The sequence below is a fragment of the Chelmon rostratus genome, chromosome 12 (genome assembly GCF_017976325.1).
Source record: "Chelmon rostratus isolate fCheRos1 chromosome 12, fCheRos1.pri, whole genome shotgun sequence".
Taxonomy (NCBI): domain Eukaryota; kingdom Metazoa; phylum Chordata; class Actinopteri; order Chaetodontiformes; family Chaetodontidae; genus Chelmon; species Chelmon rostratus.
In genome coordinates this window covers 18,740,447-18,768,288 of record NC_055669.1, presented here as the reverse complement: position 1 = coordinate 18,768,288, position 27,842 = coordinate 18,740,447, and the positions used below count along the sequence as shown (strand labels likewise).

Sequence of the window (27,842 nt, the reverse complement as noted above, 5' to 3'; positions counted from 1 at the left end):
TGAGCAATTAATCAAGAAAATCGACAAATGTATGAATGAAAAAGTTAACCTTTGGTTGCAGCTCTGACTTGAAGACATCAGGCTGTGCTTTTGGAGATTGTGATGGACACTTTTCACTGTTTTCCAACTGTCTTTGGGCCAAACGACTAATCCAAAAAAAGTCAAGGACATTAAATAAAAAAATATGTTTGTTTTGTTGCCCTAAAATAAAACTAAAAATGTAGCTTTCTAGTAATAATAAGAAAACATGAAGCCTTTGCTTTGTTTATTACATTGAACCTGTTGGGTAAAAATCTTCAGAAAGCTTCTAAGAGCATAAGATTGCATTCTTCGTTACTTTGACCATCCAGTGGGGTTTACACTGAATTTATAAAACAACATGGAATTTTCCCTTTCACTTCTCTACAGCACTTTCAGCTCTGACCTGTGTTTATGTCTCACTGGTGCTCACTGTTTGGCTTTCTGTGTGTAACCTCCACAGTCTAACCTTCCTGGCTTTCTGAGCAGTGTGCAAACTGTGTCTCCCAGCAGGCAGTGCTGCAGGACGAGGATGACTGGGAAGACCCAGACCAGCAACGTGACCAACAAGAATGACCCGCGCTCCCTCAACTCCCGCGTCTTCATCGGCAACCTCAACACGGCCGTGGTGACCAAGGCCGACATCGAGGCCATCTTCGCCAAATACGGCAAGATCGTGGGCTGCTCGGTGCACAAGGGCTACGCCTTCGTTCAGTACGCCAGCGAGAGGAACGCCAGGGCAGCCGTGGCTGGGGAGAACACCAGGGTCATTGCTGGACAATCACTAGGTAATGTTGTTCAAATGTAGATTTTATTCAGATTACAGCCTGCAAATTACAGTGCAAATATTTTGCACATTAGAGATACCAAACTGGACACTACACTAAACTTACTGTGTACAAGAGACGAACAGGGAGCTGCTTTAGTTTACAGCCTGCACACCCTGGACCCTGGTCCTGGTCGTGGTGTACTATCACTTTAAGTCATTACCTCAGGTGGTAATGACATAATAGCACATAAAAGTTGTTCTAGGGGCCTCTCTAACATCAGTTTTGACTTTTAGATGGATCCCAAACGTACATCACTGTTCCCCAGCATAAGGCAGAACATGAGTGGAGAGTCAAAGTCATTTGAAGGACCAGTTTGTAAGATTCATGGGAAGAATATAGCAGAAATAGATTATAATATTCATAATTAGGTCTTGATTAGTGTATAATAACCTGAAAATAATAATTGTTTCGCTTTGGTTACCTTAGAATGAGCTCTTTACATCAACAGAGGGAGCTTTCAAAGTTTATTGTTGGGCCAGATGATAACAGCATAGAGAAGACAAGACATCTAGCCTACTGTTACACATTCTGGAAAAATTATAGATTATAAACTTTATTTTAATTCCACAACATTTAGCCGGTCTACATGGTCCGCCTGATGAATCTCCTGGCAAAGGTGATTCAAAAGTAAAATCCTTCACTTACATTGCAGTGTTATTTGCAGGTAAGGTGCCACCACAGAAATGGCAGCTTGTATGATTTGGACTCTTCTGCAGCTACTACTGAGTTACACCCTCTGTTACAGTCCCACTGTAACAATGGTATTAATAATAAAAAGTAATGCATATATAAATATTCCTTACATTGTAAGTCTTTGTACCTAATTTCATTGCAATATCGTCACCCCACTTTCTCCACTGTCCCTGTTGCCCACTACCAATATTACTCTACACTAATCCTTAAAGACAGTAAGTACTCAGCATTTTGGTGCAGTGTAATTTATTTATAAGTGCACCTTAAATACAAAGTTTTTACCCCTTCACTCTCTAACCATTTGTCTTATTCCCTTGTAGTCAAATATTTGTCACGGTACAGGTACCCAGTGGATAATTCCACTGCAATTTGCTGGCTGCAATCCGCAGTGTTATTATGCATTAGTCAGTTTAATGGAAGAAAAATGAATCATGCATGTTTCATTCAAACCTATTACAAAACAATGCACTATATATAAGACATACAATTTACTGCAAAAGCAATAAAACCTAAAAAAAAAAAGTACATATAAAAGCAAGGCAAGAGTCATAACAGAGGGGTCAATACCAATTATAAGTCCATATAAGGTGTAAGATTGGTAAAATGTGATACAGATTAAGTCAGTCTGAGACCTTCAAGCATGTTATTTCAAACTGAAAATGATCAACTTATTTTTAACCAATATCACCTGAAGAACTCAAGCTGCCATCTGGTTCAGAGTGTTTATGGACAGATGTGCTGTGATGTGAAGTGCCGTGATGTGTCGTGATGATCTTAAATTTGATCAGTAAAACCTTAAAATCATTCTGAAATGGAGAAGTATACTTTGGCAAGTGTGAAGACACAGAATCCATTTCTCGAAGTTAAATGCCGCCAGGACACGAGGCGAGAGTAAACATAAAGACAAGGCAGGCAGACAGACAGACAGACAGACAGACAGACAGGAACAAGGAGGAAACATTCAGGGCCCAGTCCTCAGGGGCATTCAGTGGATCCCTGTAAATCTTTCTTATATTACTTATTGATTGGTTCACAGCCTCCTCCATGGAAAATAAAAGTCCTCCCCAAGTCCTGCACTCTCATTAAATATGAATAAGAGCGCTGCAGGGTCACATCTGTAATTCCACCCTGTGTTTGCGCAGTTTCATGCATTTTTGGTGTGTGAAATTACACATGGGAGTGGTGAAACTGCGTGGTTGAGTTGTGTTCACAGTGATTTTCTGTATAATTATTTGACTCAAGAACTATTATTTTGTATTATTGCAGAACTTGAGGACTGATACTCGGTCACTTTTAGTGAAGTGCACTGAAGTGACTGTCACGAGCCAACTCAAGAATTATTTTGGTAGTTTTGGCAATGACAGCATTGGTAAAAATAAGACACATTTTATACAAACTCCAATATAAGTCAATCTTATTTGCAGGAAAAGATGAAGGCTGACAGTAGAATTATGACCCAAACTGACTGTAGCAAACATCCATCACAGCATTCATCACAGCTCCTGGTTCAAGGATTTTGCTCACACAATTTTCCCCTTCAATGAGGGATTATTATGCACATTTCTGGCGCGGTTTCTTCAGGCTTTTCCTCCAAATAAAGTGGTTTAGATAATCTGACTGAACCGTTGGCTTGTTCAAAACCTTATGAGGAGGAAGAGGAGCCAAATCTGTCTCAAAATGAGCCTGGAATAACCCTCCTGAATAAAACTCTACAGCACTTAGGGAATGTTTTACTTCAGTCATTTTTTACTTCTCATAGCAAATATCGTTTTTTAATATTTCTCCAAAGATGTCAAAGTGAGACGACACATAAGGGCTTTTGTTTACAATCAGCCCTGTTAGATTTTGTTCTAATTTGCACAATTTTCCTACTTACTTTGATTAATACAATGTTATCATAGCTGGTAGAAATAATGGCTGAAACTAGAAAAATGAGACCCAAAATTATGGTAAAGTGGAAAAAGTGCAAAACAATGCTTTCAAAGAATAATTCAACATTTTGGGTATGATCCTTATTCGTTTTCTTGCCAAGAGTTAGATCAGAAAATCAATACCACTCTTGTGTCCATATGCTAAGTATGGAGCTAGTGCCACGGGACCATCAACTTAGCTTAGCATTAATACTGGATGCAGGGGGAAACACCTAGCATTATCAAAAAATGTCGTTAGTTATCATTTAAATATTGCTTCCATCCATCCATTTTCATTAAGACATTGTGTCTAGTTGTGTGCTGTAACTATTCCAGGAAGTCAGTTTGTCCTGCTGTTATGCACCAAGAAATAACTATTGCACGAAACTACCCATAAACCTACAACTTTCCATTTTTACCTTCCTGTTTACATTCAAAATAAATAAACAAGATGTAACATGTTAATGTGTGAGCTTGTGTAAACTTTACAGGTGCTGATGGCAGATTTTTTAAGCTTTGGCCAGAGCCGGCCCAGTTGTTTCCCTCTGTCTCCAGTCTTTATGCTAAGCTAAGATAACCGCTTCTGGCTTCAATCCAACATTTAGACATAAGAGTGGTATCAATCTCATCTAGCGCTCATTAAGAAAGATGTCCTGTTCATTTAAGTGTCACAGGACAGAGTTCGGTATCCTGGAAACCTCACTGGCTCCTTTATTTCACTTTGCACAATTCATGCTTTCAAGGTTTTCACAGCAGTGTCAATAAAGTTAGAAAAGATGGCCAGAAATCTGGGTCTCAATGGGACCACTGATTCATTCATAGGACCTGATCACTGACAAGAAAAACGAAAACAAAACAGTGTTTCATGTTGCCACACCAGAGAAATACTCACACCGCTGTCAACACAAATTCACGTCCCGACTGTCTTGTCCTGTCTGCATCATTGCATCCACTTAAAGAGTCTCCTCTCATTGCTATGCGCGCTGATAAACCACAGCAGTTATATTATCTGAGAAACACGACGGCCGAACGGATTCGAGAGAGAAAGGAAAGGACGTCTCAGGTGAACATGTGTCTCCCGAACAAAGGCAGCAAGAGCTAAAATCACGTAGGAAATGGCTTCATACGGCAATCAAACTGAAGTATTCCTTTGCATAATGTGTCAAACTGCATCTCCACAGGCTGCACCTCGTAGTGTCCCTGTAAACACACACACACACACACACACACACACACAATAAATTCAGTATATTAGGAATGCACCATAAGTGTCAGAGGTATATCAAAGGTGCCGACAGTAATGTTTCCCTCTGCTTTGGAAATCAGATATTCCTCCTTTATTCTGCTGTCCCTGTGAAGTTTAACCCTCACAGCTTATCTTTTAAACATGAACTTTATATTTGATTAAGCTCTGGAACTATATTGCCAGAGGTGGGTGCAGTCTGCACGACATATGAATTTTTGATATTTCCTTGAACACACTCCTTTTCTATTAAATTACACACAGCGACGAGCGACACGAGGGACAGGCGTGGAAAGGTATCACGTGTGACAGGAAGGTCAGATCCAGAGTACCCAGCATGCAGCTGGGCCCGCTGAGTGACCACAACATCCCACGCTTGAGTAGATTTAATAGCCGTGAGATACAGAAGCTCCAGCGATAGCTTTACTCGATTTAATTCCTTTGGACATGACTGGATTGCCGACACAATGGCTTTAAGTAGTTCACGCAAATAAAAGTGACATTCAATCACACTGGTGGTTTGCCTCAGACAGCAGCTACTTAGATCCTGATGAAGATGTCTGCTGGTGATGAAGAGCACCCCCGGGGGGGGGGGGGGGGGGGGGGTTCATTCTCATTTCGCCAACTCAGCATTTCCACCCTCTGCTGTTATGGATCAAATCTGATATATTGATATTTTAAGGGTCTTATAATCAGAGCTCGGTGTGATCGCATCTGCTTCCCCGTCATCTTTGGTTTGGAGTGTGTGAGAGCTTTCGTGCGTGGCTGCTGTCTGGTAGTCTTTGAGCGTCTCTCTGTGGTTGAAAAACTTACTGCACAACAGCATAATAAATCCAAGGTATTCTAAGGTCTTCATTCACAGCCACATTAAGCTTTTCTGCGACTAATTCTTGTGAAATTGGCTTGAGAAATAAAAAAAAAACAGAACAAAAGAAAGTTGTTGGGAGAGGTGGCTTAATTTCATGTAATGGTGAAGCATCTGTTTGAAGGACGGTCTGTCAAAGCTCAATCTAAAAATCTGAAAAAGAGATAGCTTTATTGATTTGTTTTTGATAAAATGTGTAAAATAAGGCAACACAGAAACAAGAAGATGTTATAATATACATAACAGTATGGGCTTAGAATCAATATGGACATTAAGTATAATTAAATAATGGCTCATGTTTTGTTAATTTGACTCCTACATAATAATCCTTAGATAGAAATACCAGGCAGTTTTTCTGCATTCATGAATTTTCCATCAGCATGAACACTAGATGGTGCTGAGAGAATAGCAGTGAGAGCGACGCCACGGAAACTGGGACATCTTTTATTGTCCCACAGCATGTATGATTCATTCGTATCCTCAGTTGTCAGCCTCATGCAGGGAAAGCCTGCATCCTGTGCAGAATATTCAATCACATTTTTCTGTTCATGAGTCATTTTGTGCCACCAAGAGTAGCATTTTTAATGGCTGTCTTTGTTGTTTCCACAGTGGTGTTAAGCAGCTTGGAGGCTGTTGACACGGGGACTGTTTTGTATTAAGATATGACAATGATTATGCTGCTGCTGTCAGTCATGGTGGTGGGTAAGATGATGAGCCCTCGTGAATAAAACCCCAAGAGAAGGAGAATCACAAAGAGCATGGTTTAGTTTTCAGTCGCCGCATCAAATAATCAGAGATGTCTTTTTAATATTCCTCCAAAGACGTCAAAGTGAGACAATAGTTGAGGACGCTGGCGCTTGGTTCCAGCGACTCGCCTTGAAACAATGAATCCGTCACACTCAGCCTCTATCTTTCAGGAAGCTTTTAGTTTCTTGTCGTTTCTTATCAAGGACAAAGACGCTGGGGGACTATTAAGACGTCAGGCTGTGCATGAGACAGCTGCAAACCCCATGTCAGTGTAATTAGATATTACAATTACAAGGCTCCATCTACAACAGAGCCCAAATGCTTCAACAGCTGGGGAATCAGTAGGCAGCCCCCCCCCCCAGGCGCTCTGCCTTTTCAATCTGTCTCTTAAGTCCACATCCCATCTACTTAAAATTAAACTAAAAAAACATGGAGACAAATGGGAGACATCAGCAATAGGAGGCTGACTTGCCGTCCAGTGGAGGAAAGCATGTGTGTCATTCAGTTGTTCTCTTAATTAGTTTTTTTTTTTTTTGTTAATTTGCTACACATGTGTGTCGGATTGTAGTTGAGTTGCATGTGTGAGTAGAATCATAAAGCATGACATGCTTTCGTGTGGGACATTATTTTTTTCTTGATTTCTGATTATTTAATACACAGAATTTTCGTTTTTCATTTGAGATTCTGACCATTTTTCACCTTGTTATCAGTAAGTGCTTATTTTATCCCGTGGACCATAAATTCCTTAAGTATTTATTTACTCATTTAACTGTGTTTGTGTATGTATTTTTTGATGAAAACAGCATGCCAATAAGGCTTTGTTGAATTGAAAGAAGCATCTGTCCATGTAAGGAAAACAGTTGCTCGTGGACTAGTTGAGCAGGGACAACTTAGATAAATATAAAAATAATATATGGAACATATGGTATGGCATATAAAAAGAAATGCAGTAGATTAGAAGTTAACATTGGTTTAACCCCTGAATAAACAAATAGATAAAACTGATTTAGAATAAAAACATACAGATAGACAAATCTGACTGTGGTCATGCGAATATGCATGTGTGTATGTATCACATATGACTAGGTATGCATTGAAATACACGTAGGTGCATCTCGATTAAAGCTCATTTCTTCACCTATACGGAGCTTTTTAGTGTCTTTCAGCTCATTGTTTTGGTTTTATGACCCACAACTTTATGTTTTGGTTTACTCTCACTGCTCTCATAGTGTCATAGCAAAAAGCTCTGATAAACCCGCTTTACACCACCTGCCCAGCACCAAGTTAGCAGCTAGCTGGTGAACGTAGTGGAGCATATAGCAACTAAAGAGCTCAATATCTCCCTCAGGAGATCAAAAACAGAGCTATGACAATCCCAATTCAAATAAAAAGTTGGGATGCATAAATAAAAACAGAATGCCATCATTTATAAACATACTGTGTTTTACAGGCAAGAGTTTTACAAAGTGTTGCTGAGCCCATGTAGTAACATTCATGTGTTCACAAAGTGGTGAACCTCGCTCCATCCTTACTTGTGAACGACTGAGCCTTTCCAGGATGCCCCTTTCATACCAAATCATGATACTATCACCTGTTACCAATCAACAATTTCATTTTATATGCCCCAACTTGTTTGGAATCGGGGTTGTTGGATGATGTTGTTTTAATGTTGTGTTCGCAAGAAAATCAGTAAATTAATTAGTATGTTAGCCACAATAAATTAGTCTCTACTGTTATATGACATGATATTCATGAATGTTAACATAAAGAACTTATGGATGACACAAAGTCATTTTTTAGCAACCCAAACAGAGTTTACATTATACAATTTAAAAACATATCTGATTCAAGATGAAAAGATTAGGCAATTCATTAATTAGTCAACTGACTGAAAAATGAATCAATTGTTTTTTCTTATCCTTAATATCTCTTGGTTTTGGACTGTTTTGAAGACGTTTGAGCTCTGGTAACTAATCTCTCGATAAATTGATAATGAAAATAATCGTTAGTTGCAGCACACAATGGGCAGATTCCAGTACAGTAAGACTCCTACTTTTAGGTCAGTAAATAAATGATTAAAATATTCTGTATTTCTTCAACATGAGAACTCAACAAAATTAAATATGAATAAAAAACAAGTTCATTAAAACAAATACAAGATCCTCTTTTTTTATTTTTTCCTCGGGGGGTGATGGGTGCGTAGGATTAAATTTTGGTTTTGGCTCTGTAGAATAGATTCATGATCTCTGTTTTTCTTCAACATCCATCATAAGTTTGTTTGCTTCTGGTGCTTCACTTCAAATCCCCGCATCTCATAACCGCTTCTCTCTGATAACAAAGATTCAAGGGGAGACTTCAAGTCAGTCAAATCTGAAACTATCGTCTGTAAAGGGTCATCATTAAAATTGTTACTTCTCAGCGTTTAAATATGCTAGAGACACGGAGATGTTCTTATTTAGTTCAGCTTGTGCTCCTGCATCCGGAGCAGAGCAGAGTGTCTGAGGGGAGGATTCCCCCTGGAATAGTTTGACAAATGGTACGGTCTGAAGCCGCTGGGCTGAGACTCTGGAACTGGAAGTGCGCCGGCAGTCTGTCTATTTTTGGGCAGAGGGAAAGGGGAGCGAAGTCGGCTCAGCCGCTGCAGACTTCTCGCCGTGTTTTTTCTCCTCGTCGTCATGACCATGTACAAAGGCAGGCGTCGCAACCAGAGATGTGAGTATGTCAGTCACTCACGGATGACAAACGAGTTCATGTCGCGGAAGTTAACGCTGCCAGTTTGAGCAGAAAGTAGATGAATTCAGGTGTTTCCAGAGGTCAGTTTCACTTACCTCACATTGAAATGGCTCTACTACCAACTGCACCCTTTTGGGTGATATTTTCTTGAGAAACTTACTGGTCGCGGGCTACTTTGCATTGGTTTTCTGTTGTGAAATCTGTTTCTGAAATCTGTGTCCTCTGCACTTCTTCTGCTGCTCTGTATGTGTCAGCATTTGCATGCAAATTTGAAATTGCCAGGGAAGAAAAGTAAATCCTATTTGATCTGAAAACGCACTGTCAAACAGTAGCTTTTCTCTTGCATGGAAATTAAATTATGGGCAGTGATGCAAATCATACAGGATAATTATTTATTTATGCACAGGCTAAAATGATAATAATTTACCAAATTGGACGACATAAATCCATTTTCATCCAGCTTCTGTGCTTTTCACTTGTGTGACTCATTTTTCCTGTGTGATGATCACAGTCATGAAATTGCTGCCTAAAGGGCATAATGCTTCTTTGAATCTACTTGGTGACTGCTGTCTTAAGAATTATAGTGGTGGTCTTCTGATGTTCAGACTGGACTGCAGATGTGCCTTTGAGCAAAGTACTTCTCTGCTGATCGCTCCAGGTGAGGTGTGCACCTGTGTACATAAGAGACTACATGGTGATGGAGATATTTCTGCATGGCTAGCAGATCTGTGGGTGAATGAATAATTTAAAATATTAACATCTGTAGTCATTCATGATCAAAATAAATTATTTATACAGGTGGTGTGTTTTGCATTTGAAATCCCTTTATTAATATTTATTTAGATACATAAAGTGAGAGGTGCAGCTAACCATTATTTACATTATCTGTAGGTCTGACTCACAGCAGACAAATTTTGACGCGCCGCAGAAGGAAAACACAAAACTAATAACATTAACGATGGTTTTGTTCTATTCGAGTGTCCCAGTAGGCCATGATAGTGTGGCAGTGAGTCAACATGCACAAGACCAGGACCCTGAAACTGAAGCAGCTCAACAGAATCCAGCCCTTATTAAATCAGTCAAATGTCTTCCATGAACAAGGCCTGTTTATTTGATGATTGTTTTCTCAATTAATTTATGAAACATTCTGTAAATAAAGCAGAGAACGTATCCAATGTAATTTGCCAGTGCCCAAGGTGACCGTCTCTCTTATCCGACCAACTTCACAAAATCCAATTTTTAAAAAAATCAGAGACAAAGAAATGCAGCATGTCTTTACAATCTAAAAGCACAATCAATCTAGGATGACTTAAAGGAGCAATATGTAATATGTCATTTTTGTTTAAAACATTCAAAAAATAACTAGAATTATTAACAGATTGTGAAGAAATAACAGTTTTGATGTTATGAAACAAATGTCTATATATTGTGTTGCAGAGATATTTGCTGAAGTTAGCGTGCTAACCAGCTAACCTCGACCTGTCTTGTCTTGTAATACCACTATGTACCTCAAAAGACCACAGTGACTCACTGTAGCCTCCAGTCTGCGTCCGTCCAAAAACACTTTGATGGTTTATTGCCCCGTTTGGCTCCTGGCACCACGGGGCTGATCCTGCCGTAACCTTTGCTCGGGGCTCCAGAGGTGGGCGCTGACTGATGCCAGGCCTCCCTCTTGCTCCTCTCTTACCTCACGCCTCTGCTGTTCCCATCTGACCCCATCGTGTCTTCGTCATCCCCAGAGTCAGAGTCCTGGTTGGAGCCGATGTAAATCGCCCATCACTGGTCCGGCCATGTTCATTGAGAGGCTGCTGAACCTATTTCCGTAGCCCACTTACTCCGCTCTGGCTCTGGTGCCCATTTTGCACTGAGTCCCCTTGGTCCAGGCCTGAATATCTCCTCGTACCAGTGGTCCAAAGCTCCTGCATTTAAACACCAACACTCCCCTGGTGGTCCGAGCCATTCACTGTACACTCTACGGCTAAGTGAGCTGATCAGCTGAAAGCAGCTACAGTTAGCAGCAGCTAGCGGGTACTCTGTTTATATGGTGACCACTATTTGTGAGGAATATGAATTTGGTTGCAAGTTCTTACATATTGTGACCAGACCAGACAAATGTGACCAGTTAAACCAAAGATTGACTTTTTTTCTTGTTTCATTTGAATAATCTTTAAAAGGCCTGAAACTCAACCAGTAATGACAAGAAAAAAGGAAAGATTACATTTTAGATGTGAGGACATCTGAAAAATGAACATAATTTTGGGCAGCAAGGTACATTTTTTCTTCTTTTCTCATCCTGTTAATCCTCTGGTGAGATCTCAGATTTAATTTGCATCCCTTTGTTGTGGACACGACCAGCAGGTTGGAAACCCCTGTCTTAAATAATTAATCAGACATCATAATTTAACACATTTTTTTGTTGATAGACTAAATGATGAATCACCTATTCATTTCAGCTCTACATGAAATAGCGTGACAGTGTTGCATTCGGGACAGATGTGTGATGCAGTGGCTTGCACTTCCACTCCATGTTTCCACAGATATCTCATGAAGAGGAGGCCAAGTCTCAGAGCAGATGCAGTTGTAGTTTCGAGCAGGTGGCAGCTGTAGGTTTGTTTTCCAGCTGCTTGCACAGATTCAGGAGCATGTGGTTCGGTTGAAGTGATGGACTGGCTCGAGGGGGTTAAAATGTTTCAAAGCGTTGCACTTAAGAGCCACATAGTTACATCATAAGAAAAAATGCCAAAATGGAAAAGGAGGAAAAGTGCATTAACAGCTCAGGAGAGATGAAAGGCTAAATTATCTTTACCTCAGGCTATGGCAATATTCTCATTATGATTTAATGGAAAAATCAACACATGCCAATGTTGAGGTGTACCACAGCTGCATGAAAACTTTACCTTCTGTGCTGCTGGTCTGTGTCTTTGAATAGAAGAACATTCAGCTACTAGTTGTATTCCCAATGGGATATGTGGAACACAGTCAAGCCGAAAATGTAGCAATCCCACATCATGTTCTCCTTAATGGACCATCGCTCAGCAGGTCTAATGAAAATAATTTTATTAGATACTCAGGAGCTTGGGGCCTGGCTGCCAAACTTAGTGCTGCCAAGTAACCATTTTCCTTGAGAGGGCGAAAGAGCCAAGTACAAGGAATTCATTAAGGAAGGACAGGCTGTTGAGCAATTAATCCACATGTCCCCCTCCAACCATAACAAAAACTGTTAAAGCCTCCAGGTTCTCATCCTGATTGGAATCAGTCAGGACGTAATACACTCCAGCTCAGCTCAGCATGTAGCTCACAGAAGGCTTACAGGGTAGTAAGCTTGCATTGGTGATAGTCTTTTTCCCTGTGTATATGGTTTTAATTTGCAGTATGTGAGATTGACATGATTCACATCAAAGATATCTGCAGTTTATTTGAGAGTAGTCAAAACTTCAAATTGAAATATCTCTAGTTAAATGTTGAGTTGTCAAATGTAAAATATCTCTAATACATTCTTACTGAGTTGTTTGGATGATAAAATGCCAGAAAATAGCAAGAATTCACACCAAAATAAAAAATATTGTGGTCTAGCCAGCAAACCAAAACCCAAAGATCAAAAAATATTTTCAGCAAAAATTCAGCAATTGACAAAATAATGTCAACATGTCGCCTTACTCCCTTCAAAGTGGAGAAATCCTGATTCTGAGCTAAAGATATTCACGGATGCAACATGAATATCCTGAAAAGTTTATTTTGGGAAGCCTTCTGCTCTCTCTCTGTTTATGGGTGTAGTGAACTAAACACACTTCCTAAAAGCTGAAGACGGATGTCGACATTTGAGATTTTTACTGGAGACAATTGTGAAAGTGTGAAAACAGCGCTGAACTACAAATTCAGTGGTAGTGATTCTCAGAAATAGATGAGAAACCATAAACAAAGAGTTACACCATTGTATTCTGAAAGTGAATTGGTACCGTAACAAGGAAATTGGTTTAACAAACGTATAGGCCTACCAAAGAACAACATTAAGTCCACAAAAGTGAAAATAAAAACAGTGAACTACAGGTAGCCAAACAGTAAATGATCAGTTAGGCCTTCGTACAATGTTGCATTAGCTAATGCTACATATTAGCCTCAGACAGGTTGGTTAGCAAAAATGATTGCAGAAAAACTGAATTAGTAATCACAAGACAGCAATAATACAAAGAGCACCTAAAGATAATCCTCTTTTTTGGCGGTGCAGACAAAAATATTTTTGTCACTATTTGCATGTTCATAGATCTGACAAAATGGTGGCTATTAACAATGACTGACAAAGCTTATGGCTATGGCTATGCTAATCATAGTGACACAGCGAAATATAAAGTTTGCTAACATTAGCTAACAGCTATCATAAGTTACTGGTCATATTAGGAGCTGGTTTCACAAAGATGTTTTACAATGGTCTGTTGTGTAGCCCAGGCTTAAGTTAGCTCTTAGGCCAGTCAAGTGCAAGTTAGACACAAAATAAAAGACAGACTTATTTTAATGCTAAAACGTTAACCACCCAGGCTAACTCTGCATCAAGAGCTCAATGTTTCCATGGTAACAATCAATGACGCCAGTGGCACCAAATGACAATAATAAAAAAAAAGGAAAACATGGCTCCCAATTTGCAGCACAGGTCTGCACTGGGCTGAGATTCATACTTGTGTTGAATTTTATGCTAACCAGCATTTAGCGTTTATTTATGATGTGGCTTGTTTTGTAGTTTCAGTATAGAAAAGAAGCTTTACACAACATATGAATTTAGACATCTTTCTGAAGTCTATCAGTGTGATCTATGCCATAGTCAGAATCTGTCCACAGTGACATCTACAAATTACAATTGAAATTCAATTTACAGTTGCCTTCTGACCAGTAAGAACAACATGTCAAGATAATGTGAACAGAAGGTCGTTATCTCTCCACACACACACACACACACACAAATGCATATGCGTGTGCATATACCCACACACACCCTCAGTGTCTACTTTCTCAGCCTGTCATTCATCCTGCCCTGCTGGAGGAAACACACTTTCAGGTGTAATAAAAAACCGAAGCTCCCTGTGCCCCTGAGCCGAGATTGGAGATTATTCAAGTCCCCCCTGTCAGATTTACAGGGTGTGAGAACATAGCGTAGATTGAATCTGCGACAGCTGTCACGCAGGATGTCTCTTAGTTGCGCATTTGTATTCACACAGGTGCCTGGATGATCTCTTAATCAAATACTGCTCACCTGCTCTCAGGATGCGTGTTACAGCAGAGATGGAGTTTGTTCTTGTGCCAGGAGTGATCCTTTGCCTGCCAAAGAGTGTGTTTAGGCATTAGTTCAGGGGGGAAGCGCGTCCTCTCGTTTCTTTTTGCAGGCTCTATTAGCGTGTCATTTACCTCTTGTGTCGTATTAAACAGAGAGTGCTAGTTTAACACGAGTCACTTACTTCCCAACTATTCCCACTCATTTCCTAAAAGCCATGAAGGAAGAAAGGCAGTTCAAAGGCCCAGTTGCTTTGTAAAGTCTCTTCAAATGTATTGTTGCCCTTGAGAATAACGCCAGTCAGGAGAAACATTGCTGCAACACCATAATTTAGCCATGTTTAGCTAAATAGAAGCAGCACAAAGGCTGTCCAGTTGTTTAGCTGCTTTTTCCTTTTTAAACCAGTCTCATCCCAGTGGTCTAATACAAATTTGTGTGTGTGTGTGTGTGTGTGTGTGTGTGTGTGTGTGCGCGCGCACATGCTGTGACTCATTGTCTGCACCCCGTCCTGCTATAATAACCCATCCACACCTCCAGAGACATAGAGCTCAAGGGCACGCTGAACTGAGGAGCCTATCCTGTATCTAACTAAAATAGACACACACACCTGCGGTAACACAGCAACACACTCGCAGGTAATTTAGCTTCATTAATATGAATGAACACAAACTGTGTCAGAGGCTCCTGAGGTGGCGATGATTGTATTCTTGAAGGATCCAATGTGGATGGATGAAACTGTTACTGAACTCAGCCAGACCCTTGCCGTAGGAGACACTCAGTTAAAATGAAGTCTCGTAAAGCCTGAGATTGATGCTTTCATCTTGTACACAGATGAGGAGAGGCAGTGTGAAAACACCCCTTTGACCTCAGAGTGTGTGACTTAGACTGAATAAAACCGTGCCTCTGAATGTATTTAGAGAGGGTTTCGTCGTGCATATAAAGTCCTGTTTATGGCTCTGTGACATGGCTGAAATTAAGATCACAACATTAATAGAAAATATTTTTCCCATATTGATTTGTGACATGATGTAGTCAGCAGCTAGCAGTCCTCAGATTAATTGGTGTCAATCTGGTGGTGACTCCAAGGTTATCTAACATGGTATTCATGTGCAGTTTGTTCAATAAAAGCATGTGTGAAAAAAATTATTACTTTATTCAGTGGGCATAGGCTCTTTGTTAGCAGTGTACCTATTAAAGCAGAAATACATAAGAAGTGTATAGCTATTATGCACATAATATTTATTGATGCAAGTTGTATTGTCATGGCAATGTTAAACAAATGTTATTGCAGATTTTCCTCATATTGTGCAGGACCAATGCACATGCACAAACCCACTCTGAGGATGTGTCCCAATGAACATTTTTATCTTTTACCGACACTGAACAGTCAGGTTTTAAGTGCCTTGCTGAAGGCCATCTTAAGAACATAGTCTGACAGCAGGACATTCAAAAACCGGTCTAGAGGAAGAAGAGTAGCCTCCCATGAGTCGAGAGGACGGCCAGTGGTTTCACAGTATCTGTGCCTGACTTAGTTTTTAGTCTGTGAATGTATGTGTTTTATTCTGCTGCGGTCAACTCAGCCATAACCGCTTCAGCATAAAGTAACTTTTTATTTTCCCCCTCAATGTGATGCTGCATACAGTTTACAGTACCAATCAAGTCCTAACTGGCTATTGCTTAGCAACACAGTCTGCATCTCCACTATCTCCAGCCTCAACCTTTTTATGTCTACACGTACAAACAAGTCAGTGACACACACAAACACATATTCCCTCCATTTTTTTTTTTTTTTGTATATGATTAGTATAATGACTGTAATTAATCAGAGGCTCAGTGTGTGTCTGTCGGGGGTGTGGAGGGTGGGGGTGCTGTGAGGTGGCGGTGTTCGTTTTAAAGTGCTTTTTAGTGCTTTGCTCTCTCTTTAATGACCACAGCAGGGAACCAGAGGAGAGCACACTTCACATTGTGAACCATTCCTCACATCTTCCTGGAGCCTAATGATAATGATACAGCTGTCCCCGTGCACCTGAGAACTACCGATACACCCCCACACCCCCAATCCATTAGTCCATTAGGGAACGTTAGGAGAGGAATGAGGAGAAGGCGAGAGGAACAGACTCCAAACATAGCACCGTGGTTAATCTGCAGACAATGTGAAGATCCAGACACAGGTGCAGCTGCCTCTGTGTGTGTGTGAATATATGAGAGAAAAGAAGATGTGCCAGAGGTAAAAGCAGAGATCATGTATACTGTTGTGTGAGATATCTTGCATTCTTTAATTCATAAGCTCGGTGCATTAACATTGCAGCTCTGGATTTCATTATCATCTCTGCCGGTGGGGGGGGTTGGGGGGGACTAAGACCGCAGAGCTTTCAGGAAAATGACTTTACTTCAGCTCCTGTCATGACATTTCCTGCTGCATGATCCCCAAGGCAGTTGATGCAAAGCTGATGTTTTATCTGTGGAACTTGTTGAAACTGTCAAGGGTGACTCACTCAGGCTGGGATCTCTCCTGTGTGTGCGTGCGTGTATATGTGTGTGTGTATGTGGGAAGGGTATGTTTGATATTTGTGTTTTTGTGTATGACCTTGAGCGGCACTCAAGGCTGATCGAGCTGAGTTTGAGCAGAAGTAGCGACAACAGACAGTCAGACTAAACGCAGTGATACCAGCCTGGTTTAGTGCAGAAGGGCTCTTGGCAGGTAGAATTGGCTGTCAATCATGAGAATGCCTTGTGGTGTCTACAGCTGAGTCACATAGTCCACTAATGCATTTTAAGGGGATTTTCATTTTTTATCATCTTTCTAAGTGAACAAAATGCTTAGAACACGGTCAAAACAATGATTTGCAGTCCCTTTTTTGCATCAATGTCTGTTGTCCTAAAACCATTAAAAAGTTTTTAGCCTCTCTGCTCATCTTTATCTACGTCTCTTTTGAGACGGACTGAAGTGAAATGACTAAATTAATCAGTGCATTCTACCTTAATTCGCCTAATTAGTCTCATCACACAGAAAGAACCCTGAACTGCAGGTACCTTACAAACCTCTGATAGCTTTTGGGCACTAACAAACAAATACTTTCAATTAGAATTAATCTGTAGACAGAACTTTCCATCAGTGGGATTAATCATTTCATGACCATTCTAAGTCACTAGAACCTAAAGCAATAGTAAATAAAGGACCTCCTTACATTTGAGAAGTGTTTATATTTTTACTTCACAACTCGGTAATATAACCAAAAATGTTAATTCACTATATTCATTTTTTATTCCCAGCTCTTTGTGAATAAGTAACCAACTTTTCATAAATCTGCAATTTAATGAATGTACAGATTTGTCTTTAAAGTTCTTATAAGCAAACTACTGAAAACCAAACTTTGTAATTGAAGTTTACAAGATTATAATAGATTTTTTTCTTTGAGCAATGATTATAATTTAGTAAATTAAACTTTAGAACATTTGTGAGGCAAGACACAAAACATAAAGGATATGCACAACAAAATGAGCGACCAAACATTATTATAAATGACTGTGAAAATTAAAATTGGACTCACAGTTTCAGCACTACCATAAAAATATAGTTCCTGTCTGATTTTAAATATAATAATGCTAAAATATTTACATATTAAATGAGATATGCTACTGACAGAGAAACCACAGGGGTAGCAAAGATCCTACACCCATTTCTATTAATTCATGATTTCTTTTGTCCAAATATAACAAAAAACTTTAAAGGCAAACTGAAAATCAAACTAAAAGTCTTCCCTTCAAAAATTGCTGTGGTTAATAATACAGATAAAGCTCTCACATCATCAAGTGTTGATTACTATATAGGCACTGAATAAAGTCACCGTGTATTTATAACTATATTTCATTACTCACGTTAACAGTTTCTAGTAATATACACAATACATGTTTCTGTTTCTAAATAATAATATAACATCATTTTCAGTTTCTTGTATCATTTTTGTTTTTTCTTTTATGAAGTAGGATAGTGTCATTTATAGTGTTACATATATGTGGCAGTATTGTGCTGATGCTAAAATTGTCACTGTGCAGCTTTTCTTGCAATGCACAGATTTTAAGTAAACCTTGTTCATGTTTATATTACAGCAGGGGTTTTTGCAGTCTGCCACTGTCAACTAACCTCTCAGACACCCTCTCAGTATGCCGAATTAGCCATTAGCAGTTCCTTTTTGCAGGGCACCCATGGACGTACGGCTGACAATCAATGGATAACTTACTGAAGAAAACCTAAAAATGTTATGATTCCCAGGCAAGTTCTGCAGTTATGAGTGTCTTTTTTATGACTCCAAGGTGGATATATGGACATTTTTTCACAATGGACATCAAACTTAATGATGTGTAAGCCACACGGAATTTGAAAATGTGTGTATCATGCATGTGTGTTCAGAAGAGACAGACTTATGACTCAGAGAAGGAGCTTCCTGAAGTGCCCTAACAGCCTCCATGAGATGTGTCTGCTGCTCCAGCTGCTGACCTCGCAGATAAGCAGTTTAAACCAAAAGGACAAACTCCTGTTGCTGTACAAACCTGTCCCTTTTATCTCATGCAGTATCTTTGACTCATGATGCTTTGACACAAACCTCTCTGTGTTACAGCCTTGTCGCTTTCGTTCATCTTTTCAGTGACGCTGAACTTCATCATAGCTCTGACAACAAAATCCAGAATGATTTTCTGTCTGGCATAAAAAAGGTCCAGTAATAAGTAAGATTGCAGCAGAACAGAATGTACAGACTCTAATCACTGAATATATATACCTCTGTAATCTGCTTGGGTTTCACAGACAGACTTTGTGTCTTTTATGCTTCATAATGAGAGCCACAGTATTCATGTCCTTTAAAGGAATGCTAAAGGCCTTTGATATTGTGGTGAAAGGCTGCTATACAAAATTTGTAATACATGAAAATGCTTAAGGTTGAAGGCATTTTGCTCGGTGCTATTTGGATAATTGGAATCACCAATATCAACCTGTTTTTAGGAGAACAGTTTGCTGCCATGATTTGATATCGGCCATGTTGCTGTTTTTTTACTGCATAACTTTTAAAGAGCGTTGTTGATGCAGTTAGAGAAACGGCTGGTGGTATGGTGTATGTTATGCTTTTGTGTGTTACGTACAGTTGTAGCTATAAAAATGTTAAAGTAAAGTACTATAACCGTTAAAATTGATGCCTCTTCTTGCATTTTTTATGAGGCAGCTTTTTAAAACATTGACTCTGACTCATGGAAAACAGCCCTGTGTGATCACTGTTGGTAAACTTTCCCACATGAAATCCATGAATAAAAAAAAAAAATCTGCGAGGTTACCAAGGAGGTGAAACTCAGGAGACAGACAGAATGAAGTCTGTCTGACGTGTCGCGTCTGAGAAGTGATTTAGGGGAATCAGCCCTTGAGCATTTGTCAGCGGCGCCCTTCCTCTAATCTCACCTTGCACTTTTTTTTTCTCCCCAAAAGAAAATCTTCTAATTAGCAGTGTCACTCGTCCCCCAAAGTAAAGATACTGAAAGTTACTCTGTTTGTTTTTTTTATGTGACTTTTGTCTAAAAAGCATGTAACTCCAGTGATGATGAGTTTCATGTTTTCACATCAAATGGACACTTACATGTTCCGGATTATTTAATCGGCCTAAAAATGGGTGTTGGTCAAACCGAGATGGTCTGACATTATGTCCAAACCCAAAAGATCCTCAATTTTGAATCATGTAAGACAAAGAAAAGCAACAAATACTGACATGAGAAGCTTAAACAAACGAATGTGTGGCAGTTTTGGAAGACAAATTGCTTCTGAGTCAAAGTTATCATTGCAGCTCTACAATATCAACAAAAACAATGGCGTTCAGCTGCAAAAACGGCCAAGAGGATTCATTTAAATATAGATGCACTCTTGAAATAGTACATGGCAAGTGTTTCCTTTAAATTGTTGCAGCTGAATTCTTATATTCAAACAAAACATGCTAACTATCCAAGCCTCTATTTCTTCCACTGACACTGAAGTTGCAAATTCTGTAGCATGTCTATAAACTGCACAGAATCGTATTGCAGCTGCAGCCATTTTAACTTATATTCAGAATGTTTTCTGTTTATTATAAGATGCCTCTGTACCACATCATGACATTTTATTTTGATTTTGTTTCCAGACATCAACATGGCAGGAGAGCCAAAACCATACAGGCCTAAGATGGGCTCCAAGAGGCCCCTCTCATCCCTCTACAGGTCTGTGTGAGACATGTGTCATATTCTGCTGTTTTTACTTTACTGACCTACATTTCCTGCTGCTGTTACATTCCTCTGCCTGTAAAATACATGCTTATGATCCTCACTGTCAGGCCGGGTACCTCTTGGTGAACCTTCACTTCCCTACCTGTGCTGTCAGTGCCCCTTTTCTTTGCCTCAGTTAGCTTATGTGCCAGAATAATGAAATCACAGAGCCAGGCTAGCTGTTTACCCCTGCTAACGAAGCTAAGCTAACCATCTGCTGGCCTTATAATCGAAGTAATAGTTTGGCATTTTGGGAAATACATTTATATACAGATGGCAGAGCTAGATGAGTGGACTGATACCACTCTCACGTCTGTACGGTAAATATGAAGCTACAGTCAGCAGCCGGTTAGCGTAGGTTAGAACAAAGACTCTTTCTGCTCTTAGACAGGAAATAATCCAGCACATAAACCCACCATGAAATGTTAAATTGATGTTTTCTTTGTTTTTTTGTACAGATGAAACAAACATGTTGATTAATGAGCTTCAGAGGTGCTGGTAGGGCGATTTCATGGACAACATGAGGGTAGCTGTTTCCAGCTAACCGAAGCTAACTGGCTGCTAGCCTTTTATTCATGACATTAATGGCATTATTCTTGTCTTCTAGCTATTGAAAGTTAATAAGTGTATTTTCTTAACTGTTGAAATTTTGTCTTTAAGAAAGCACAGAGCAAATGATTCTGCTTAGATGTATATGTATGCTACATGTCATGTTTTATTTCCTCTAAATCTTGCCTATTTATCTTATCTTTATCACAGTGGCTACGAGTTTGACTATGACTACTACAGAGACGATTTCTACAGCAGGTATGTGAAAAGGACAAATCGGTGGCACAGTCTAGCTGTACTTTGTCCTTTTTAACTTTCTATTTTTCAACTTCCTTTCCTCCTGATATTTTGCCCCTCAGTGCTCACCCTCCTTTCTCCCCATTTCCAAGTCAACTACTTAGATAAGAATGAGTTTTGAGCAGAATAGCCCCATTTCCATCTTAGGCAAAGTAACTACATTATCATAGGCATAATGAATGTCATATTGGGGAGGTTTTTATTCCTCTCCGTTGGGCTTACTAATGATGCTTTTATCCGCATAGACGAGTACAGAATGTCAGATAGTCCCCCGGCCGGTCATTTGCGCTGGCAAGGCAGAGAATGTATCTTCCTTCTGACATTTTCATTGGTTTGTTTACTTCCTCTTCTTTGCAATATCCCTGAGAGTTGAATCCTTCAGCTTTGAGTCATTATTGCTATTTTGGCAATTTGGTATGTCATAGGCAATGGGGGACAGGATTTGATTGAATTGCTGTGGTGTTGTTCAATATGTACCACTATCGTTCAACCATCTTTTGCAGCATGTCTATTAGGTGCTTTGTAAGCGCTTTTTGTTGCTAGAGTAACAGCATCCAGGGGCTGCAGGAGTCTCTCCTGGGGGGAGAAAAAAACGCCACCAACTTGATGACACACTTTAGTGTTACCAATACCAATAATAAATCCAGAAACTCCTCTTCCTGCTGTTTAAAAATGTTTTTTTTTGCTCTGTAATACATCTGTAACATTTCTATTGCTGCTAAGATTGCTGCGACTTTATTTTTCATCTGTCTTCAGACTCTTTGAGTACCACGGTCGTGTCGTGCCCCCAACCCGGGCTGTGATCCCCATCAAGCGTTCGCGGCTAGTTGTCCCGTCCACACGCAGAGCCAAATCCTCCTTTCCAGTCAGGGCTTGTTCCTCCTCCTCCTCCTCCTCCTCTTCCTCCTCCCGAGCGCTCAATGTGAGCTCTTCTGTCACAGCCCCTAAACGTATGTTCTCTTTCTCCATTTTTGTTCCTAAAAGTCACTTTTTCCTGTTTTATTTACAGGAAAATTTATTCCAACTTGGGTCTTGTTTTTGTCGTTATCAGTTATTACAAAATTGTACTTACCAGAGTAAATGCTGAAAATGCTGGAAACATTGGTGCAATACCGCAGCAAAAAATGTGAGTTTTTAGACATCAGAATGATTTATATGCTGACTATTTTTTCGATAAACTCGATCAATCATTTGGTCTGTCAAAAAATAGTGAAAAACACCCGTCACAGTTCCCCTGAGCTGGAGGTGACGGTGTGTTTTGACATTGCCCCAAATGTAGTTTGCAGTCATGCAAAACAAAGAAAAGCAGCAAATCTTCACATTTAAGAAATTGGACCAAGTTGATTTTTAAGCATTTCTTTTCCGTGAAATATGTCTCAGATGATGCTGATTTGTTTTCTGTTGATCAATTAATCGACAAAAAGTTGTAGCGCTAGACAGGTTGTAAGCATCTGTATCTGTCAGATCAGATCTGTCAGAGAATTTGGGAAATAATTATTCTGTTTGCCTTTGTTTTCACCTCCAAAGTTTGGTTAATTTGTGAAAACCTTTTTTGGCTGCTTATTTTTCTCCCCCGGTCTGGTTTCTTTTTAGTGTTCCCACACCGCAGCAATTAAAGCCGCGCTCATCAATATTTTTATATGAACAATGGTTCAACTGCCTGTGTAATGTAAGAGGTGTTGCTCGTAGTGATGAGCCCACAGATAATTATCACCCGACTGTGTGTTTCCCTCAGCTCTGTGCTCATGTTCTGGTTTCATGGCCTGCAACTTCACTGTTGTGGCTCACTCTCACTGCTCTCATTCAGCACTGTTTGCAGCTTTTTGCAGCAAAAAAGCTCTAAAAATCAGCTGTACACTACCTGCACTACCTACTTAGCGACTGCCTGGTGAACAGAGTGAAGCATTTTAGCAGCTAAAGATTTAGCAGATTTTTTTCTCAGGAGGATTTCAACTGAATTCTAATGTCGCCCCGTAGCAGCTCAATGTGTAAATAAGCAACTGTGTGCTAACACATTTGACATTTGTTCAGTGTTGTGTTTACACCTTATCGTCCTACCCCAAAGTGGCCCACAAAAACAATTAATGCAGGTTTAAAAGACATTTTGGGAAATATGCTTATTAACTTCCTTGCAAGAAAAAGAGTTACAGAGTAAGAGACTAGAAGATTAACATCATTCTCAAGTGTGTCTGTTAAATATATGGCTATAGCCAGCAGCTGTTTAGCTTAGCTTAGCACAAAGACTGGAAACAGGGGGAAACAGCTAGCCCGCCTCAGACTGTTGTTCCCAAAATCCACCTTTAGCATCTCACTCTCAGCCAGAGCGTGAATAAGCACCTGCCTTTCAGTTGGTGGATCCATGATTTCCAAAACTACAAAAATAAGACTCAGGTTGTATGAAACTGGAATTTTCTCGTCATTGTTCAACAGTAACTTTGCACATCTCATACTCTCACGGTTACTAATCAGTATTCTCTCCATAATGCACAACACTGAAATATCATAAACTTTGACTTCCATTCCTATGCCCTTTCACTAATTGTGCCTCAGCCGTTGTAGCAGTGCAGCGGCAGTTGTATCTGTGTCGGTCTCCTTTTCAAACATCACATTAACTATGCTTTTTAACTTTATTAACGTACGCTCACAGTGAAGACAGACCAGCTCCTAACAATCAAAAAGGAGCTGTCACAGATCAAGACCAAGATCGACTCACTGCTGGGAAGGCTGGAGAAGATTGAGAGGCAACATCGCTCTGATGCCGGTAAGGTTTGACAGAGGGGAGGGAAGGACCTGTCTGCATGCATATATACAAGGGGACAGAGTGTGCTCGCTGGGTGCTTAAATGAAAGACACACACAGGGTGAAGTGATAAAGAAAATATTAAAGCTTTATGGAGCGGCTTGTCTGAATGAAAGATTGTTCTATTAGCAGAATAAGATATGAATTCAATAAATCTATTATGCTGTGATGTTAACTGCCACTCTGTTTTGGCTTTTGTCAGATATGCAGAGGAAACAAGAGGAGGTGTGTGACTGTCTCCATGGGGATGCAGCAGACCACTCTGGTGGAGAGGAAGCGGAGGGGACGGCAGAGGTGGAGGCGGGGGAGATGACAGACGGCGCCGATGACGACTTTGAAGATGAAGGCACCAGCGATATGGTGAGCAGGCCAAGCAGCCATTCATAGTCTCAATGAAGAGTTAGCGTGCTAACTGAGTTCTGCTGTCTCTGAAGTAAATGCATGGACAGTGTGTTCACTAGGAGTCTGTGTGAGTCTGCAATACACCTACCGCTGAGTGTGAAGGGTGTGTGCTCAGTAACTTTGGTGTGTGTTGAAGATCGATGCCACTCACAGGTCTGTACAGTGAATAAGATGCTATAGCCAAGATCCTGTTAGCTTAGTTTAGCTCAAAGACTGGAAACAGCTAGTCTGGCCATGTCCAAATGTAACAAAATCTGCCCGCCAGCACTTCTCAAGCCTGCTAATTAAGACGTTATATCTTGTTTGTTTCATCTGTTCAGAAACAGAAGGATTATGTGCTGGACTAATTCTTGTCTCTGAGCAGTTGCCAGGCAACCAGTTGAGACTCCAGTAAGTTGCTGGTCCCAGCCAAGACAAAGTAGAAGTCTGGTATGAAACCACCCTTTAAAACAGCAAATTGTTGTTTTTCCACTTCAGTTTTTGTAAGGATTAAGCAAACAAGATATCTTTAAAGGTGCACATTACATTTAGAGCATACCGTACAACATGGGCGCTAACTGAAGTCCTCTACTGGTCGCCCCTAAAACAAAAAAGAGAAATGCTATTCTGGGGAAATTAACTCCCTGGATTAAATCTGAGGTAACAAATCTTGGTGTTCTCCTTGATTCAGATCTAAGATTCTAGTCCGACATCAACAAGGTGACGAAAACTTAATTTTTCCACCTTACAAACATAGTTAAAGTACGATCATTTATGAATCAAAAAGATGTTGGAAAAACTGATTCATGCCCTTACTTCAAGATGACTCAATAACTGTCATGGTGTATTTATTGACCTTCTGAAAAAAAAAATCAGCATATCTGCAGATCAGCTATTTAACCAGAAACAAGAAGAGGGAGCACATAAGTCCAGTTTTAGCTGCTTTGCACTGGCTTTCTGTAACATTTAGAATTAGTTTTAATGTCCTCCTCCTCATATACAAAGCCCTTAATGGGTTAATACCAAGCTGCATTGCTAAATCCGCTCTTCACAACTACTTATTCACACCTTCAAGGACGCTGCGATCTTCTGCTGCTGGTTTACTGGAGGTTCCCAGCAACGGCCAAAAAAATCGGGGATGCAGCCTTTGTCAGTTAGGCCTAAAACTGTGGAACACACTACCTGTAGATATTTTAAGGGAAACCAGCTCACTTAATATTTTAAAAGAAAGCTAAAAACTTAACTCTTCAATTTAGCCTTCAACTAGTTATGACTTTCTACAGGCCTGAAACTTCTGCACTTGGCCTCACATTATGCACTGCTGCACTGCTTTTAAATTGTTGTATGTCACTTGTTTTTTATGTCTTGTGTGTACTCTATTCAAAACTTCATTACCATTATTCAGTGGGTTTTATTTTCCATCTTGTGTTTTGCGTGTCCTTTGCAGTAATCCTTATGCTATCCTATTTTACTATTATTATCAAGTGGGTTTTATTCTCCTCCTTACTTTCCATTAATTTTCTATTCCTGTTTTTATGTTCATTCTCTGGCTTCATGTGAAGCACTTTGGTGCTTGTGATTTCTTTGTTGTAAAGCACTTGGAGCTGCATTTCTTAAATTAAATGTACTGTACAAATAAAGTTTATTATTATTATAATTTACATTTGGACAAAGTCAAGCTTCCTTCCCCCTTTCCTTGTCTTTATGTTAAGCTAAGATAGCCAGCTGCTTGTGCTGGCTTCATATTTATCGTACAGATACGAGATCGGTGTCAATCTAACTGTCTCTGTCTCATCTAACTCTTCACAAGAAAGCGAGTAAATTTATTACCAAAAATGTCAAACTTATACGCTTATATATGCTTAACATTGTTCAGTACATTGGTGTTAAATAAACTTCTTGAGACTGGTGATATTTTCTCCAATGAACAGTCTGTCTCTCAGTATTTTCCAACTGTCCTATGTGAGACTCAGTTGTAAACCCCATACTCAGTATTATGCACACATTTTGGTTCCATTACCAGCTCTTCTCTTTACATTTTATAGGAGTTGGACACACTCTGGCATAAAAATATGTTTTTTTTTTCTTTTCCTTAATGTCTGCTTCTATATATGTGTTTTGACTTTTGTGTCCTTTTTTGTCCTGAAAACCAATAAATACCTTCAGCTGGAATGAACTAAATGTCTTGAGCTATTAGTGCTGTTAAAAGCAGCACTAAATTACACATTATTTTATTCTGCTATTTTAAGTCAACAAAGACACAAATTCATTGTTTCATTTAGAATGATTAGGACTTGAAAAAGGGCTCAATCTTGCTGGGCAGTTATCTCATTCATATTGACAATGTCATAGCTGTGATTTATTGTTCTTTTCCTTTTAATTACAGATAGAAAACCACATATCGGACATTGACAACTGAGTAAGGTCAGTATTTAATCTCTGCTTAAAAGGGCATAAGTCTTTATTATACAGGCACAAAACAACCATTGTACAATATACTGTCTGACATTTCAATTTGTGAATAGAACTTTAACAGTGCATAGACAGCATATGCACGGTACCCCTTTTCAATGCCCAACAGCTTGTATTCAGCAGCAACAGTGACTCAAACGATCTGAGGCTTATTTTTCCACTTTTAAGCAGACAGAGTGAGAGTGAGAGAGAGAGGGAGAAACACTGCTCTTCTAAATGGCCTGTCATTCTCTCCGTCTGGGAGTGGAGGCAAGGAAAGGAAAGGCAGCGTCCTGCAGTTATCACTGATGACTGTCTGAACAGCCGCAGAGATAGGACTCCGTCTCATCCGCACTTTCCATCAAACGACATTTAAATCCCCTGATTTTCTTTGTATGAACAAATAGCTGTGAGATTTAATTTGCCTCTTGGCTGACATTTTCTCCCCGCTGTCCTCAAGTGCCCGATAACGGAAATCTTTTTCAGCCGCTCTGAACATGATAGATCATTAAGATGATGGCCTAATGAACTGTTTGGTGGATATCTCAGTGTTTGCAGGTAATATCAGGAACGTTAGTCACTGCCCCGATGCCGCCTCTGTTTTTCCACCCACAGTCTTGCAGATAAAGCACCTAAAAATGAAGCCACCTTTTCTACATACGTTTACTGTAAAAGACAGTCTGGCAATAATGATGAATCTTCACTGCAGTCTGTCTGTTTTTTTGTTTTGTTTTGTTTTTTTTTCAAGTTGGGGAAAAAGGAGGCCTACAGTACCAGAAGTTGGGAAAAC

At 39.8% G+C, this 27,842-nt stretch overlaps 1 protein-coding gene across 2 annotated transcripts; it reads left to right on the top strand.

Annotated features, from left to right (window-relative positions):
- The first annotated feature begins 550 nt into the window (after nucleotides 1-550).
- Nucleotides 551-27,842, top strand: LOC121615403 (RNA-binding Raly-like protein). 2 transcript variants are annotated; one of them, XM_041949751.1, is made up of 8 exons: nucleotides 551-806; nucleotides 20,455-20,530; nucleotides 21,335-21,382; nucleotides 22,178-22,343; nucleotides 24,074-24,182; nucleotides 24,423-24,580; nucleotides 26,988-27,025; nucleotides 27,801-27,842. In XM_041949751.1, exons 1-7 carry the CDS (start codon nucleotides 551-553, stop codon nucleotides 27,018-27,020), a joined length of 846 nt encoding a protein of 281 aa, XP_041805685.1. In that variant the 3' UTR covers nucleotides 27,021-27,025; nucleotides 27,801-27,842. The 2 variants fall into 2 exon arrangements, with proteins under 2 accessions (XP_041805685.1, XP_041805686.1); XM_041949752.1 differs by lacking the exon at nucleotides 551-806 and adding an exon at nucleotides 8,916-9,018 and having other exon boundaries at nucleotides 22,178-22,371; nucleotides 24,069-24,182.

Excerpts from the sequence above, each read along its gene's own strand:
- LOC121615403 (XM_041949751.1), top strand. The coding sequence starts at position 551 with ATGACTGGGAAGACCCAGACCAGCAACGTGACCAACAAGAATGACCCG. Across the intron at positions 20,531-21,334 it reads CCCCTCTCATCCCTCTACAG|TGGCTACGAGTTTGACTATG; the intron begins GTCTGTGTGAGA and ends TCTTTATCACAG. Across the intron at positions 24,581-26,987 it reads ATGAAGGCACCAGCGATATG|ATAGAAAACCACATATCGGA; the intron begins GTGAGCAGGCCA and ends TTTTAATTACAG.